At 47.4% G+C, this 14,483-nt stretch overlaps 1 protein-coding gene across 2 annotated transcripts in view; it reads right to left on the bottom strand.

Moving 5' to 3' along the window:
- Positions 1-3,585: 3,585 nt before the first annotated feature.
- TGFBR2 (transforming growth factor beta receptor 2) overlaps positions 3,586-14,483 on the bottom strand; it is a 91,491-nt gene continuing 80,593 nt past the window's right edge. For both annotated transcript variants that reach the window (XM_043595600.1, XM_043595599.1), the window contains 2 exons: positions 9,255-9,382; positions 3,586-6,254 (listed from right to left, as the gene is read on the bottom strand). In XM_043595600.1, coding sequence (XP_043451535.1) covers positions 6,075-6,254; positions 9,255-9,382 — 308 coding nt within the window. In that variant the 3' untranslated portion in view covers positions 3,586-6,074. The remainder of the gene's footprint in view (positions 6,255-9,254; positions 9,383-14,483) is intronic.

Genomic DNA, 14,483 nt, shown 5'->3' with positions numbered 1-14,483 from the left:
AGCCGAAGGAATACAGTGGTTAAGAGGCTGGCACCAAGTTGTGTAGGTGGTTGGTGGCAGAGCTAGGATTTGAACCAAGGGAGTCTGGCTCTCGAGGGCCCAATTTTAATGATTTTGTTATGAATGCTTAGACAAAACATGAAAATTCAAAGGCCTTTTATCTTTTTTGATGACCCAATGGCATCAGGGCTGTAGTCATTCTGTCATTTGCTATTGTGGGCATGGGTGGAGAGAAGGCTCTGAGGACATTCGCAGAAGCTGTGTACTTCACAGGCTGCATACAGAAGAGATTTTTAAGGACCACTTTGTGTGTGTGTGTGTGTGTGTGTGTGTGCACGTGCACGTGCACTCATGTGCATAGAGTGAAAGAGAGCAAGCATTTCAGTGTGTACAATTACAGCTTAATTAGAATAGGAAGACTCTTAAGTTATTTTTAAATGCAGCAAAGATCTGGAGGTGTGCTAGAATGAAATTACACTGCGTGAGGGTGACTGGCAGGCCATGTGTTATGGGAAAGTCACAATCTTGTCTTTATCAGCACAGTTTGCAAAACAGGCCTGAAAAGCCACGGCCCCAAACCCATCGTCTGGAGCTATAATTATTCAAGTTAAAAAAAAAAAAAAGAATTGGAAATGTGATTAGCAATGATTAGAAGGTCTATTTCAGGGAGAAAATGAACAGAATGAGAGACACCAATGGCGGTGAGTTTGGTGAAAAAGGACGGACGCACTGTTTTAAATGAAGTTTCCTGTCACCTAGGGGAGGGATTTCCCTCAGGACCGTGCCGTTAGCGAGTGTCGTTTGCAAAGAGGGCTTACAACAAAGCCCCCACCCCAAAACAGAAGCTCGTGGGCTCTGAGAGTGCCTGCATTCAAAAGCTGGGGACTGGCGCAAGAGACCATGGGTCTGCTGAGGGCGCTTGGGGACTTTCGGCCAACCAGGAAAGCGCCTGACCTTGCAGTAACAAGAACTGAAATAACCCCAGCAAAACGGAGCCTGCGAAGGGGGTCAGAGGACCTTGGCTCCTGTTTTGGCTGAAGCTCTTGAACTGGAGCCCAGAGTCCATGTGACTTTGAGGAATGGCTTTCTCTCCCTTGGCTCCCTTATGGCCAACCCCTTGCCCTCCAAATTGCACCTTACTCTTCCATAGTTTAGGCTAACGAATCAGACCTTGGAGCACGCCAGAGGCTCCCCCCTTCTCTTTTATGCCACCTCTCTTTCGTGTTCGAGATGGGAGGATGGGCTCTGGAATCTCATCGCTTCAGTTCAAATCCTGGCCTAAGGATCGCTAACTGTGGAACTCTCCGGAATACTTCACTCTCTGCCTCAGTTTCCTCATCGCTAACATGGAGGTAAGGCTCCCTCGCAGGTTTGGGGCGAAGATTAAAGCAGATAAAGAAGGTAGAAGAGAGAACAGGGTTTGGTGCTTCTGAGTACTCAATACATGTTAGTGATTAATATGGATTGATATTTGTGAAACCCGAGGCTTAAAGTGTTAATTTTTTCCGCTGACTGTATGTTAAAATAAGAACAGTACAGGGGCTCCTGGCGGTCTTAGTTGGTGAAGCGTCTGACTCTTGCTTTCGGCTCAGGTCGTGATCTCAGTTTGTCATCCGGCTACGTGCTGACAGTGCGGAGCCTGCTTGGGATTCTCTCTCTCCCCCTTTCTCTGCCCCTCCCCGGCTTCTCTTGTCTCTCTCTCAAAATAAACTTAAAAAAATTTTTTTTAAATAAGAACAGGCCCACTAAAGCCACGTTTTTAAGGGTTGTCACAATCTAGAATCATCTGAAGTACCAGTGTCCGTGCCACACATTAGGCAACGCTGTCCACACATATTCATCCATCTTCCAGTTGTTCTCATCAAGGCTTTAGATGACATTTATCATGTGGGTGGATTACACAGATGAAGCAGCATTTTCCTTATCTCCACTGAGCAATCAACTCCACAGGCAGGGGAGATGAGAACAGTGACCATGCTGTGTACGTGGAGAACATTTCATCATGGTATGGCCCTCTTGTTCTAACGTACAAGCCAGTTCCCTCAGGAGACAGTATGACGTGGAGAAAAGAACCAAGAATTATTCCAAATTCTAAGACAACTTGGCCCGTCACCCAGATTCTACCCCTGTGAAACCCTAGCTTCTTTCTTCTGTCAGGATGATTTCTCATCTGTAAAGGGGACATACTATCTACCTCAGGGCGCGGGTCGGGGATTCAATTTGATGAGATGGGAGGTAGGGAACGGGAGCTCTCCACAGATTATCGACATATAGGCCGGGGAGCACGTGCCCAGGTCTCTTCAGTGGTGTTAATGCTCTCTAGGGTCTACCTCAAAATCTACCTCATTGGGAAAGCAGCCGTTGGCCTACTAAACCAATTTAGTATTGGCCAGTATGCACTGCAGGCTTTCCAAGTTCAAGACACAACTCCAAAAGCTTTTGCGTGTATTCCTATCACAATGGTATATTGTATAGGATGAGGTCTGTAAAATCCTATTTTACATATAATGAAGCTGAAGCATGAAGCATATAATTATGCAGGTCACAAAGCTGATAAATGGAGGAGTAGATAACCACTAAAATCGTCGAGCTACTAGTTAACATAGGACTATAACTCATGCCCACAGGACTATAGGACCACATCATCTAGTTCAGTGATTCCGAGAGTGATTTTGTTCCCTAGGGGACATTTGGCAATGTTTGGCAACATTTTTCGTTGTCACAGCTGGGAGGTGGGGGCAAGGGATGCTGTCTACAATGCACAGGACAGGCCCACTCCCCAAAGAACTATCTGATCAAAACATCAGTAGTGCTGAGGTTTAGAAACCCAACGTAGGGGGCCCAGGCACCTGGGTAGCCCTGTCTCGCGGTTCATGGGTTCAAGCCCCACACTGGGCCATGTGCTGACAGCTCAGAGCCTGGAGCCTGCTTTTGGTTCTGTGTCTCCCTCTCTCTCTGCCCCTCCCCTGCTCATGCTCTCTCTCGCTCTCAAAAATAAACATTAAAAAAATAAAGAAAGCCCAATATTTAGAACTGTAACTATTTAGAACTCAGTTAATAACTTAGAAGAAGCCATTGAATCTCTGAGATTCCAAAACTGGAAGGCCAAAGGTTGGGCAGCAAATCACAGACATTGTTACCAGAAATCCTTCCAGCAAGGACCTGGAGCCAACTGCCTAAGGCATTGTCATCTGGTGATGAAGATAAACTGATTAAAAGCCCTAAGTAAGATGCTGTGGATGAGTAGAAAGGAAGAGGGAGGAAGCATAAGTGACAACAGTCAAAAAGATAGTCAAGGGCCTGCTATGCGAGGGAAGGAGCCTAGAAGACAAAGTCACGTGAATGGAGGCAGTTTCTGGGACAGGCGAGATGGCAGCCAGGAGACGTAGAGACTTCACGTCCCGGCCACCAATGACATTTGGTGCCTCTCTTGGGATGGAACTTTTGTGATTGCTTTTTTAAAAAAAGGACTTGAGACTGCCACTTGAAGAAGACAACAAATTGGAAAATTTGTGACTTTTCCCACAATAACCGAGTGTGGTTAAATGGCTTAATCACGATGAACAGGATCGAAAGGTAGGAAGCTGACCTGAGTATTTTTGCTTTATTCCATCTAATAAACATTTTATTTATATAAAAGACAAACGATGCATAGAATGAAAATAAGTGCTTGAGACATTTGATATAAAGAGTATATAGCATTCACATTCCTATTTTAATACATGAGTACTGAAGTGTTCCATAAAAGAATAAAACTTTCCCTTTATGTATAGTAGTAAAAAAAAAAATCAGTATTTTTAGGAACTACAGAATGTTATTCCTTGGTCTTTTTCTTGACAAGGAAAAAAAAAAAAAGCCACAGTATCATCTGACACTACATTCCAGTTTATGCTGATGACCACCCAGAAGTGATAAAGCTCTTTTGAATCTTGGAAAATCCCATTAATGGACCAGTATTCTAGAAATTCACCACTAGAGGTCAATGAGCAACAGCTATTGGGACAGCATCTAAGCCCTAAGGTGCAAAGGAATTTCCGGGCACTTCCAAGGTACTGCAGACGGACTGTCCCGAACTCTCTCAGCCCACCCCCACTGAGAAGGGTGCCTACAAGGTTCATCTAATCCCAAATCTCAGCCTATCTGCTAAAACTTCAATGAGAGGAGACCTTCCAAAATCCAGATGGAACTGATTTGCTCACTGCCAGTCCTAATATTCCTATTTGGCTGAAAATAGGTAGCTTCAACAACATTAAAAAAGAGAGAGATTATTTGCAGCATTAACATTTGTGGATTAACAAATTCCTATGGAGTATTAAAGCTCATTCTTTGTTCTTGCCCATTCGGACACAGACTTCCTAAATGCAAAAGGGACTGTGTCCCACATTCAAGTCCTTGCTAGCAAATCCTGCAAAGGGCGGGGAAGGCTGGTATGGTGGAGAGACTGATAACCCTGGCTTTTAAAAGCTTCTAGGTAAGAGCTCCCCTCCATAATGCGCAGGGGAAAGCTCTTAACATATAGGCAAAATAGATTTGGCTTAACTGGGACCACTTGAGGGGGTCCCCTTCAGTCCAGAAAAACCCACCAACTTAAAATCTTAACACCAGACCAGGAAGAGAGAGGCAATCAAACTCATATGATCTAGCCAGAGAATGGCTGACGTAACGCACATTTCTTACAAGGGGCCTTGGTTACGGGCAGGTTTAATTCCTAGCCTGGGATGGGGTGGGCAGTGGAAAATGCCAACGTTTACAGCGAGAAGTAAAGCAGCTTTAAAAGTGTGTCCACACCTTTGTCTTGTGAATAATGTGGACTGGGGAGAACTGGAAACCATCTGCTATCTGTCTTCACTTGGGAGGATCCAGATTTTCTGTTTTGCAAAATCTCCAAATATTTAAAAAGTGGCTCAATTTTGTTCAACGCTGTGCTGGCCAAGCAAAACACATGTTCAGAGTGCCTGAGGAAACAGCTCTGACCATGGCAGTGTCATGCAGCTCGAATCCTTCTGACTAGGCCAACATGTACTGAAGCATCCAGGAGCCCAGAGAGATGGAAACTCTTGGCGTTTGCACAGAAAGCTGGAGACTCAAACCGAGCCTGATGAGCAAATGAACACAACGAACCCTCGACAGGAGACGTATTCCCTTTAAGGAAAGGGAATCTGGGTCGGAGGAGAGAAGAGTAGCATAGATATGGCAGGGGGATTAACAAACAGAAAGAACGATCTGTCATTAGTAGAATATGCGGCCACTTCCTAAGTGGGGAAATCTGTTCTGATTTTTATGCCCGTGAAGCCTGGGAAGCTAAAAGCTCTTGGAGACGGGACAGAGTTTCTGAGCTGGTCGAGGAAGGTGACTCACAAACCGATCGTGGGCTTGAAGCTCAAGTGAGAAGTCCAGGAGACCCAGTCTCCCAGCATCTGGTCCCCAAACGGCGTGACTCTAATTAGCTCCCTGGCCAGAAAAGGAGCTAATTCCACGTGCACGGAGTTATTAGTTTGCAAAAGCGAGTGCAGCGTGGCCACGGCTGGCTCGGAGCCTCGGAGCCCCTCTCCTGATGCAGAGCCCCCACCTTGTGTAGTCAGAGAACCAGCGCACGTGTGATTGTCAAATGCTAATGCTGTCACGGATCCCTTCCTTCTGTGCCTGGTTCCGGAGCGCTCCAAACAAACCAATTTCCTGGGATGTTTGATCTTTTTTCCTTGTCTCTTTCCAGAGTATGGCTGTATATATATATAGATATAGACATATATAGATATATATAAAACATAGCTATTCCATATTTATATACAGGCATTAATAAAGTGCACGTTATTGGCTATTGTAAAAATCAATCTCATTTCCTGAGGAAGTGCTAACACAGCTTATCCTATGACAATGTCAAAGGCGTAGAATGCTTCATGATACCCACTCCCTGCTGCTGGTGTTTCTGCTCACGCCCACAGCTCACGGGGAGGGGAGTGGCCCCCGGGGCCTCCAGGAAGCATTGGTTCAGAGTCAGGGGCAGCTTCCCGCTGCCTCTGTTCTTTGGTGACAGGGGCAGCCTCTTTAGATCAGCGCAGCCTGCCCCGAGAGAGCTATTTGGTAGTGTTCAACGAGCCATCTTCGGGAATCTTCTCCTCGGAGCAGCTCCTCCCCGAGAGCCTGTCCAGGTGCTGCAGTTCACTGAAGCGCTCTGCCACGCACTGGGCCGTGAGCCGGGCCTCCGGGTCATGGTCCCAGCACTCGGTCAGAGTCTCGCACACCATCTGGATGCCCTGCGGTGGGAAAGAAGTCACAAAAGTCACAGTCACACGGAGCTGCTGGTCTGGGGGGCTCCTGCTGACCTCGCCCCTGCGGTACTGGCTGGGTGCCAGCCCCATGTCCCGACTGAGCACCCACGAGGCGGGGCCGGCCACTCGCCTGTGGAACAAAGGGGCGTGCGCTGTCCTGGAAGCCTGCTCTACCCATCCGCTCCTGCGCCATGGCATCATGACAGGTCGTGAGATGGAGAGCCGGCACGTCTGATCGCGACAAGGACTCCCCAGGAGGCCTCTGAGGTGCAGTAGCATCCCCGGTACCGGAAAATTCCCATGAAGTGGCCCCTGACACCCTGTCATGCCTTCCTATTTCTTTAGAGCAGTTTTTGGCCTTATTGTTTAGGGTGGTCTTAGGTTCATAGCAAAACTAAGCGGAAAGCACAGAGGGTTTCCGAACACCTCCTCCCCTGACACGTATAGTGTCCCCCACTACGGACATCTCGCATCGTGTGGTACGTTTATTCCAGTCAAGGAACCAACACGGACACATCGCTACCAACCAAAGTCCGTGGTTTATACCGGGGGACACGCCGGGGGTCCTGCCGAATGTACAACGGCATGGAGGCACATGGTCATAGCCCACCGAGTAAGTACCCTGCCCTTAAAGTCCTCTGTACCCCACCACCCCTCCTTCCTCTTTCCCTGAGCCCCTGGAGACCACTGATCTTCCTGCGTCTATGGTTTTGCCTTTTGAGAGCATCTTACAGTTGGAATCACAGACACCTTTCTACTTAAACAGGGTTAAATACCCCAGTCAGAGTGAAGTCCAAACCTTGGGCTGGTTTCCTCCTGTGAAGTCCCACATTCTCTGGACAGCTTCCGGCAGCTGCCAAGGATGACCCCTCGTGCCCTGCTCCTCCCAGCGACATCAGGCTGCACCCTAGGAAGCAGCTGTCTTTGTAAGTCAGCCGTGCTAGACTCCAGGCTCTGTCAGAAGGTTTCGTCCAGCCCCATAAAGACGCCGTTCAAAAGGGCCATTCGGGGGCGCCTGGGTGGCTCAGCTGGCTAAGCGTCCGACTTGGGCTCAGATCATGATCTCACGGTCCGTGAGTTCAAGCCCCGCGTCGGGCTCTGTGCGGACAGCTCGGAGCCCGCTTCGGATTCGGTGTCTCCCTCTCTCTCTGTCCCTCCCCCACTCGCACTCTGTATCAAAAACTTAAAAAAAAATTTTTTTTAAAAAGGAGGGGGTGGCATTCAGGAAATGCTGCCCAGTACAGTGGCAAGGGTCTTCTCTCACGGGCGTAATTTTTATTTTGCAGTGCAAACACGTTCATCATTTCAAGTCCTTTTTGGCAACCAAGCAGGCAGGGGTTAAACAGAGAGGCAGACGTAGAGTGTGCGTCCAACAGTTAGAGGCTCCCCATGGTCACTGGTGATCTTTGATACAAGTGGCCCAGGTGGGACGGATATACCCCAGCACCTGCCCCGCGAACCGGCACGTTGCTGTTGAGCATCTACCACAGGTAACTTTCCCAACACACCTAGGAGCCTCTCCTTCCCTTCCTGCCCTGTGAGTGAATTCATGATGTTGAATTAATTGTAAAATTCACCTAATTGACGGTATTGATTGATGGCCTGTTAAGAGTGCAGTGGTACTGTTGGTACACAAGTAACATTTATTTTATTCTGGCCCTGTAATTACAGGCAGTAAATTAAATTAAATATTAAGCATTAACGTGAAATCAATAGGGCAACAAATCTCATTAAAAGAAAAAATGTATTATGCAAATTCTTTCCAGAATTTTATCATCATGAATAATGGCTTCATTACAAGCACCATACAGCAGAGGAGGCAACGGGGTTTGAAAGAAATAACCCCAGTGCCTGCTGACTTCGGAAGGAACACAAAACAGCCTTGCATTTTCAGCCAAAGAGGGTTTGCCCGAAACCCCGGGGAAGCCCTGGGCTACCATGGCCTGGTTCAAGCTGTACCCCGACTTTATTAGGGACTGTCTGCTGAAGTGGCTCCGGGCCAGGATTGGCACCGACCAGGCTTCTGGCTCCATCTGTCTTCCTGATTGTGCGTGATTTGTTGTTTCTGTTGCTTATCTCAATTTGCCTTGCCCTTCGGAAAACCTACAACTTAGCCCGACCTTCACTGGATAAGGGAATTCTTCCAAAGGAGGCCATCAGAGGGTCTACCCAGGAGAAAGATCAGCTCTCCGTGAGACAGGAGCACACGGCTCCCTCTCGTCCTTCCTTCACGCTCTCTCCCGAGTATGTCGCACAGCTCTCTTGCCCTGGCAACCTATCACTCACTTTCTTCTTCTTCTCTGATCACCGCTCTAGTCAAAATGCCCCCAAACAAAGAATTTGGATAGTTCACCCCGAAAGTCCAGAACCACTGCCCTTCCACAGATGCCCTTGCCTACCATCTCTTGGAAAAAGAAAAGAAAAGCAGCAGCCCTGAGGATGCTCCCCACAGACAGATTTCCTATTTGTTCACTTGGCCCTTCCTACGTCTCCCGGCTTTCTTTTATTGCAGAGCTGGTGACCTTCCAAACCCAGTGTGCGCGGCCTGCACACGGCCATGAGCACACGGCACCCGCCCCCCAGTCCCACTGGGGGACAGACTCTGCTTACTTCTCACTCTTAGAGCAGAAGATTCCCAGGAGACGATATTTGGAACCCAGAAGGGAACAAAACATAAACACGCTACGTAAAGGCTTGGGAGGTGAGGGGCAGAGGCTGCAAACAAAATATTTTAACGCCAGACCCAAGCCGGCTTGCGTAATGGGACGATGGCCTGCAAATGATTACTGGAGAGCCCTCTTTGAATGGCGTGTCTAAAGTGTGAGTCCACTTTAGTGACATTTTCTCTAGAAACAAAACCTAGCAGGATCGTGGAGCACCAAGCGACCCGCCCTCCGACTGAAGCCCAACATCCTAAAATTCTCTCCTCTACTAGAGGCTACTTCAGACAAATCTGCTTCTTCCTTCAAAACAGCAACTCCTTACCTGGTGGTTGAGCCAGGAGCTGGGAATTTCTGGTCGGCCTCGGTCTCTCAGCACATTGTCCTTCATGCTCTCAACACAGGGATGCTCCCGCACCTTGGAACCAAATGGAGGCTCGTATTCTTTCACCTCTGTTAAAGAGAGCAGGTGAACAAGGCCGCTGAGAAGGGCGTGGGCAGCTTGGGGACAAGAACAAGGTGAGCAGCCTGGCCGAGTACGCTGAGCCACCGAGCATCAAAATATACCTGTGATTCCTCTGAGAGCAATGCTTAAAGAAGAGTGGATTAAAATAAGAAAGAAGGAGTAGTTGTGGAAAGAGCCAGAGAAATAATGGGTAATTGTTGAGCTCTTGCTACGTGCCAGGGACTGTGCTAATGGCTGCGGACAGTGAAGAATGGGACCAACAAGGTCCCTCAGCTTACATTTTCAAGCAGGCATTCTCAGGGGGACGATGTTGCCCCAAGAAGGCAACACTGGTTCTTGGGAGGTGGAGAAATCTTACACATTACGATGGTTTGTAGCCCTACAAACGTCCCTAGGACACACACAGGTTTAATAGGTGGCGGCAAACTTCATGGGGATACCCAGCCTAAAAATGAATGAAATTCTCACACAAGTTACAAAGCGGATGAACCTCAAGCATATTATGTTAAGTGAGAGAAGGCAATCCCGAAAGGAGAAATATCATCTGATTCCATTTACATGAGGCACCTAAAATGGACTAATTCATAGAGACAGAAGGTAGACTGGTGGTTGCTGGGGACTGGGAGGGTGCATGTGTGTGGGAGAGAGATGGAGGGTTATTGTTTAATGGGTACAGAGTTTCAGTTGGGGAAGATGAGAAAGTTCTGGAAAGAGGTAATGGGGATGGTTAAACATCACTGTGAATGTACTTAACGCTAGTGAATTCTACACTTAAAAATGATTGAGACAGTGAATTTTAGATTATGTATGTTCTTCCAGGAAGGAAAATCACTGAAGCAGAGTAAGGATTAAGAAAAAAAAAACTGTTGGGGCGCCTGGCTGGCCCAGTCGGTAAAGCATGCGACTCTTGATATGAGGGTCATAGTTCAAACCCCACCTTAAGTGTGGAGCCTACTTAAAATTAAAACACACACATACACAAGAGAAGAAAAGAAAAAAAATGTCTATAAAGACTCCTAAGGCCAGCAATGCTGACAAAAACATTGAGCAATGCTGTTTAGTGGGATCGCAGAGGAGAGAGATTGACAACACATCAACAAACAAAATTTAAAAAGGTAGTTTTCCTTTAGCGGTACATGTGACAAAGATGATCAGAGAGGATATGCTGTACTCCTTCCCTAGGGCTTCAGATTTCAACTAAAGTGAATCTCTTTATAGAAACTTCCTTGAATATCCTTCAAGACATTCCTGGCTAGATGTCCTGGGCAGAGCTCTATGTTAGCATGTATCATATTTTGCTGTAGTCAAATTTATTGGTCTCATCTAACAAGATTGTGTGCATCGGAGAGTAGGTTCAGACTCCCTTTGGTCATCCTTGTATTCCCAGCACCCCTGGTAGGGCCTCCTCTACAAGAGGCTCTCAGTTAATACTTTGTTGAGGGATGGATGGATGGATGAATCTTATCCCGTCCAAAGTGGCAATGCCTAAACTCTAAGTGAATACTAAAACAACGCAGTAAGTGGGTGGGGATCCCCTACATGTCAGTATGGCACAGGACAGCCTAAAAGACTGGAAACACTCCGGTACTAAAACATATCTGGGGGCACCTGGGTGGCTCAGTGGGTTAAGCATCTGACTTCAGCTCAGGTCATGATCTCGTGGCCTGTGAGTTCGAGCCCTGCGTTGGGCTCTGTGCTGACAGCTCGGAGCCTGAAGGAGCCTGCTTTTGGTTCTGTGTCTCCCCCTCTCTCTGCCCCTCCCCCACTCGTACTCTCTCTCAAAAAAATGAATAAATGTCAAAAAATAAAAATAAGTAAAACATGTCTGTGCTGGAAATGGAGGATGGGCTGGATCCAACATTTTCCCTACAGAAACCAGGACCTTGGGCTTTTAGCAAAATAATCTTGTTTAATGAGTAAAACTTTCAATAAGTTGCCCTTCCAGGCTAAGAACTGAAGAAGCTTTTGAGGCAAATGCCATTTTGAAAATGGATTGCCTGTTCTTATTTGTTTGTTTTCTCCCCTTTCCCAGAACCCCACTTGCGGATTCATCTTCTGTGGCACCCCCTCTAGCCCCCAAATAGAAGATCTTTTTTCAGGAAATTTGTGATGAAGGCTTCCCATCACATTGAGGTGAGCACAGACCATCCTTTGGTGTGTCCACTTTTGCCCCTCCAGTGCCACAGCACTTAGCCCTTACTGCTCTCGAGGTGAGACGTGAATTTTGATCTGCATAATACTTCTTTCTTCCATTCCCTTATCTTCTTCTACAGACTGTACATTCCTAGGGCCCAAGGCAGAGGCTGAGTCTAGTGTCCTCTGATTCTCTGCTCAGTGCTAAAAATTGTGCCATATACACAGCGGCAGGCATTCGACAGATAGGAGTTGGGTCGAATTCTAGAAGCCGAGGACTGGTAATCAGAGCTGGTTCTCAGTACAGTTTACTCTGATCTAAACATTGTCTTCTATAAAAGGAAGGGGCTGAAGTGGATGACCTCCCTGTCGCCCTCCGGATTATCTTGAAATCCAACCTAGTCAAATAATATGATGCCCTCTTACTTCCATGTCTTGAGGTATGCATATTCTAATACAATATAATGGGATAGGATTTGTATATGATATAAAGTGTTCCTTAGAAAATGTATCAGTCCACACACTCTCCATTTCCAACTGTTTGGGCTGCCATAGCTAGCATTGTTGGCTCCCTGGCTCTATACCTTAACCAAGCCAAGAGCACCAGCCCCCAGCTGCCACAGGTGTTGAGTCCTAAGAGGCCACAACTTCACCCTCCTCTGGAGGATTGCCCTTCGCTGATGAGAGCCGCCTGGCCTAGAGTTTTCCAGAAAGCCTCACCCTGAGAGACAGCCGGCAGCCAATGATAAATTAACGTGGGAGTATTAATAGTCTAACCCTCTTGCCTCTGCAGGGAGATAACCATGGTACAGTTCATACTCTAGAGTTCCCCATGAGATGAGGCTGAGGCTAGACCTCTCCTGAAACTACAGGCTTACTGAGGTTCTCCCCTTCCCTTCCTCCCTTCTCCTGAGACCTCATCCTCAGTAAACCACTGCACAAAACTCTTTGTTTTAGATTAGTTCTAGGAAAGCCAGCCTAAGACAGCAGTCAAAGAAGTGTTTTCTCTTCAGGTCAATCTCTCAGCTAAACTGCACCACTGGACCCTGGTTGCAAAGTCACCCTGAGGAAGCCTTGACAGGGCTTCTTCCTGAGAAAGTGAACGTACTAACCCATCAACAATTCCCACAGCGCAGTGCTCAGAAAGGGGCGGGGGATGACTGCAGTCAGGGAAGGAAAATGGCGGGATCAGAATCAATCCCAGGTGTTGAGCTCATGGCTAAGATTCCTAGAGAACAAAGAAAAAAAATCTCCAGAGTTGAGGTCGTTATAACCCAGGGCCAATTTATTTAATTTCCAGTTCTAATCTTCAAAGTTCCACAAACCACAGTGTCTAATTTTGTAAGTTCTGTGGGGACTAACGCAGGTTTCCATGGGGAATGGGGGCGAGCTGATGATGGCAGAGGGCATTAGGCACGGGCTTGTTTTCTGCTTAAAGAAAAAGTAATGAATGCCCCTTTGGAAAAGAAGACAAAGGCGACAGTCCTTTCCCAGAGTGAAGAGAATTTTAACTGGATTACTTCCTACTTTTCCTAAAGCCTTGGGAAGCTGGGAGATTTGTCAGATTCCCTGGTATCCCTGAGGGGTAGGAGTCTGTGACTTGTGGGAGATTAAGTAGGCAGGTGAGGTCAAGGGCAGTCTGAAATGGATTCTCTGAGCTGAACTGGGAGAGTGTGGATCTATGAATCTCCTTTTAAGTTTAAATTAGACAAGTCTGGGGGCGCCTGGGTGGCTCAGTCGGTTGAGCGTCCGACTTCAGCTCAGGTCATGATCTCACAGTCCTTGAATTTGAGCCCGCGTCGGACTCTGTGCTGACAGCTCAGAGCCTGGAGCCTGTTTCAGATTCTGTGTCTCTGTCTCTCTCTCTCTCCATCTCTCCCCCGCTCATGCTCTGTCTCTGTCTCAAAAATAAATAAAAACATTTAGATAAATAAATAAATAAATAAATAAGACAAGTCTGGGGCACCTGGGTGGCTTAGTTAAGCGTCTGACTTAGCTCTGGTCATGATCTCACAGTTTGTGAGTTCGAGCCCCGCACTAGGCTCACTGCTGTCAGCGCAGAGCCGGCTTCGTGTCCTCTGTCCCCCTCTCTCTCTGCCCCTCCCCCACTTGCACGTTCTCTCTGAAAAATAAACACTAAAAAAAAAAAAATTAGACAAGTCTGGGTGACCATGCTGTGACCCACACTGGCACACCCCCATCCCTTAATAACGAGGTAGTCTTTCCAGTGAGGAAACGGGATGGAGACTTCAAGTATATGCATGTTAAAAAAAAAACTAAAGTGTATGCATATTTTCAGCTGACTTTTCTTCAACTCCCTGTGAATGTCATATTTACATAACATATATTTTTCAAAACAGCTAAGCGGGCTTTTTGTCTTAAGGATTTCTGCAATTCCTCTTTCTTTGCTTTTTGCCCTCAGTTTAAATGTACGCACTCCCACCCAGTTTTTTAAATCATGCCCTATAACATGTAAAGATGACCTGTGCTTGGCAGCACGTGTCCCTCTGCCTCTCAGTCACCGGCTTGAATCTCTGATCGTGGAGACCACTGTCTGCTAACATTCTTTTCCTTTTTTTTCCTTCTGTGGCTGTGAAGGCAATGCCTTCTCAGGTCTCTAATCAGGTTGTGGAGGATGACCGCGGACAGACATTGTGAGAGAGGCTGTTTCTTTCTTCCTGGAGGCCAGGTGCTAACTGCTCCTCAGGTCTACTCAGAGGCCCTCAGGATACCGTGCATATTTTCTTTGCTTCAGCAGGAGGAGGCGGCCACAGAGACCGAGGTGGAGGCCTAAGCCCTGGGGCAGGTGGTTGAGGGCAGGAAGCCTCTGTCAGCCAGTTGGGCACCGATGGTCCTTCCTGGGATGAAACCTCGAGCACCGAAACCCAGACGGTCGGGGGACTCGAGCAGACGTGGTGACTGGCCAAACCAGAGGTTGGTTTTCAGCTCCAACTT

Source organism: Prionailurus bengalensis, chromosome C2 (genome assembly GCF_016509475.1).
Source record: "Prionailurus bengalensis isolate Pbe53 chromosome C2, Fcat_Pben_1.1_paternal_pri, whole genome shotgun sequence".
In the NCBI taxonomy this organism is placed as follows: Eukaryota; Metazoa; Chordata; class Mammalia; order Carnivora; family Felidae; genus Prionailurus; species Prionailurus bengalensis.
This window is presented reverse-complemented; position numbering and strand designations above follow the sequence as displayed.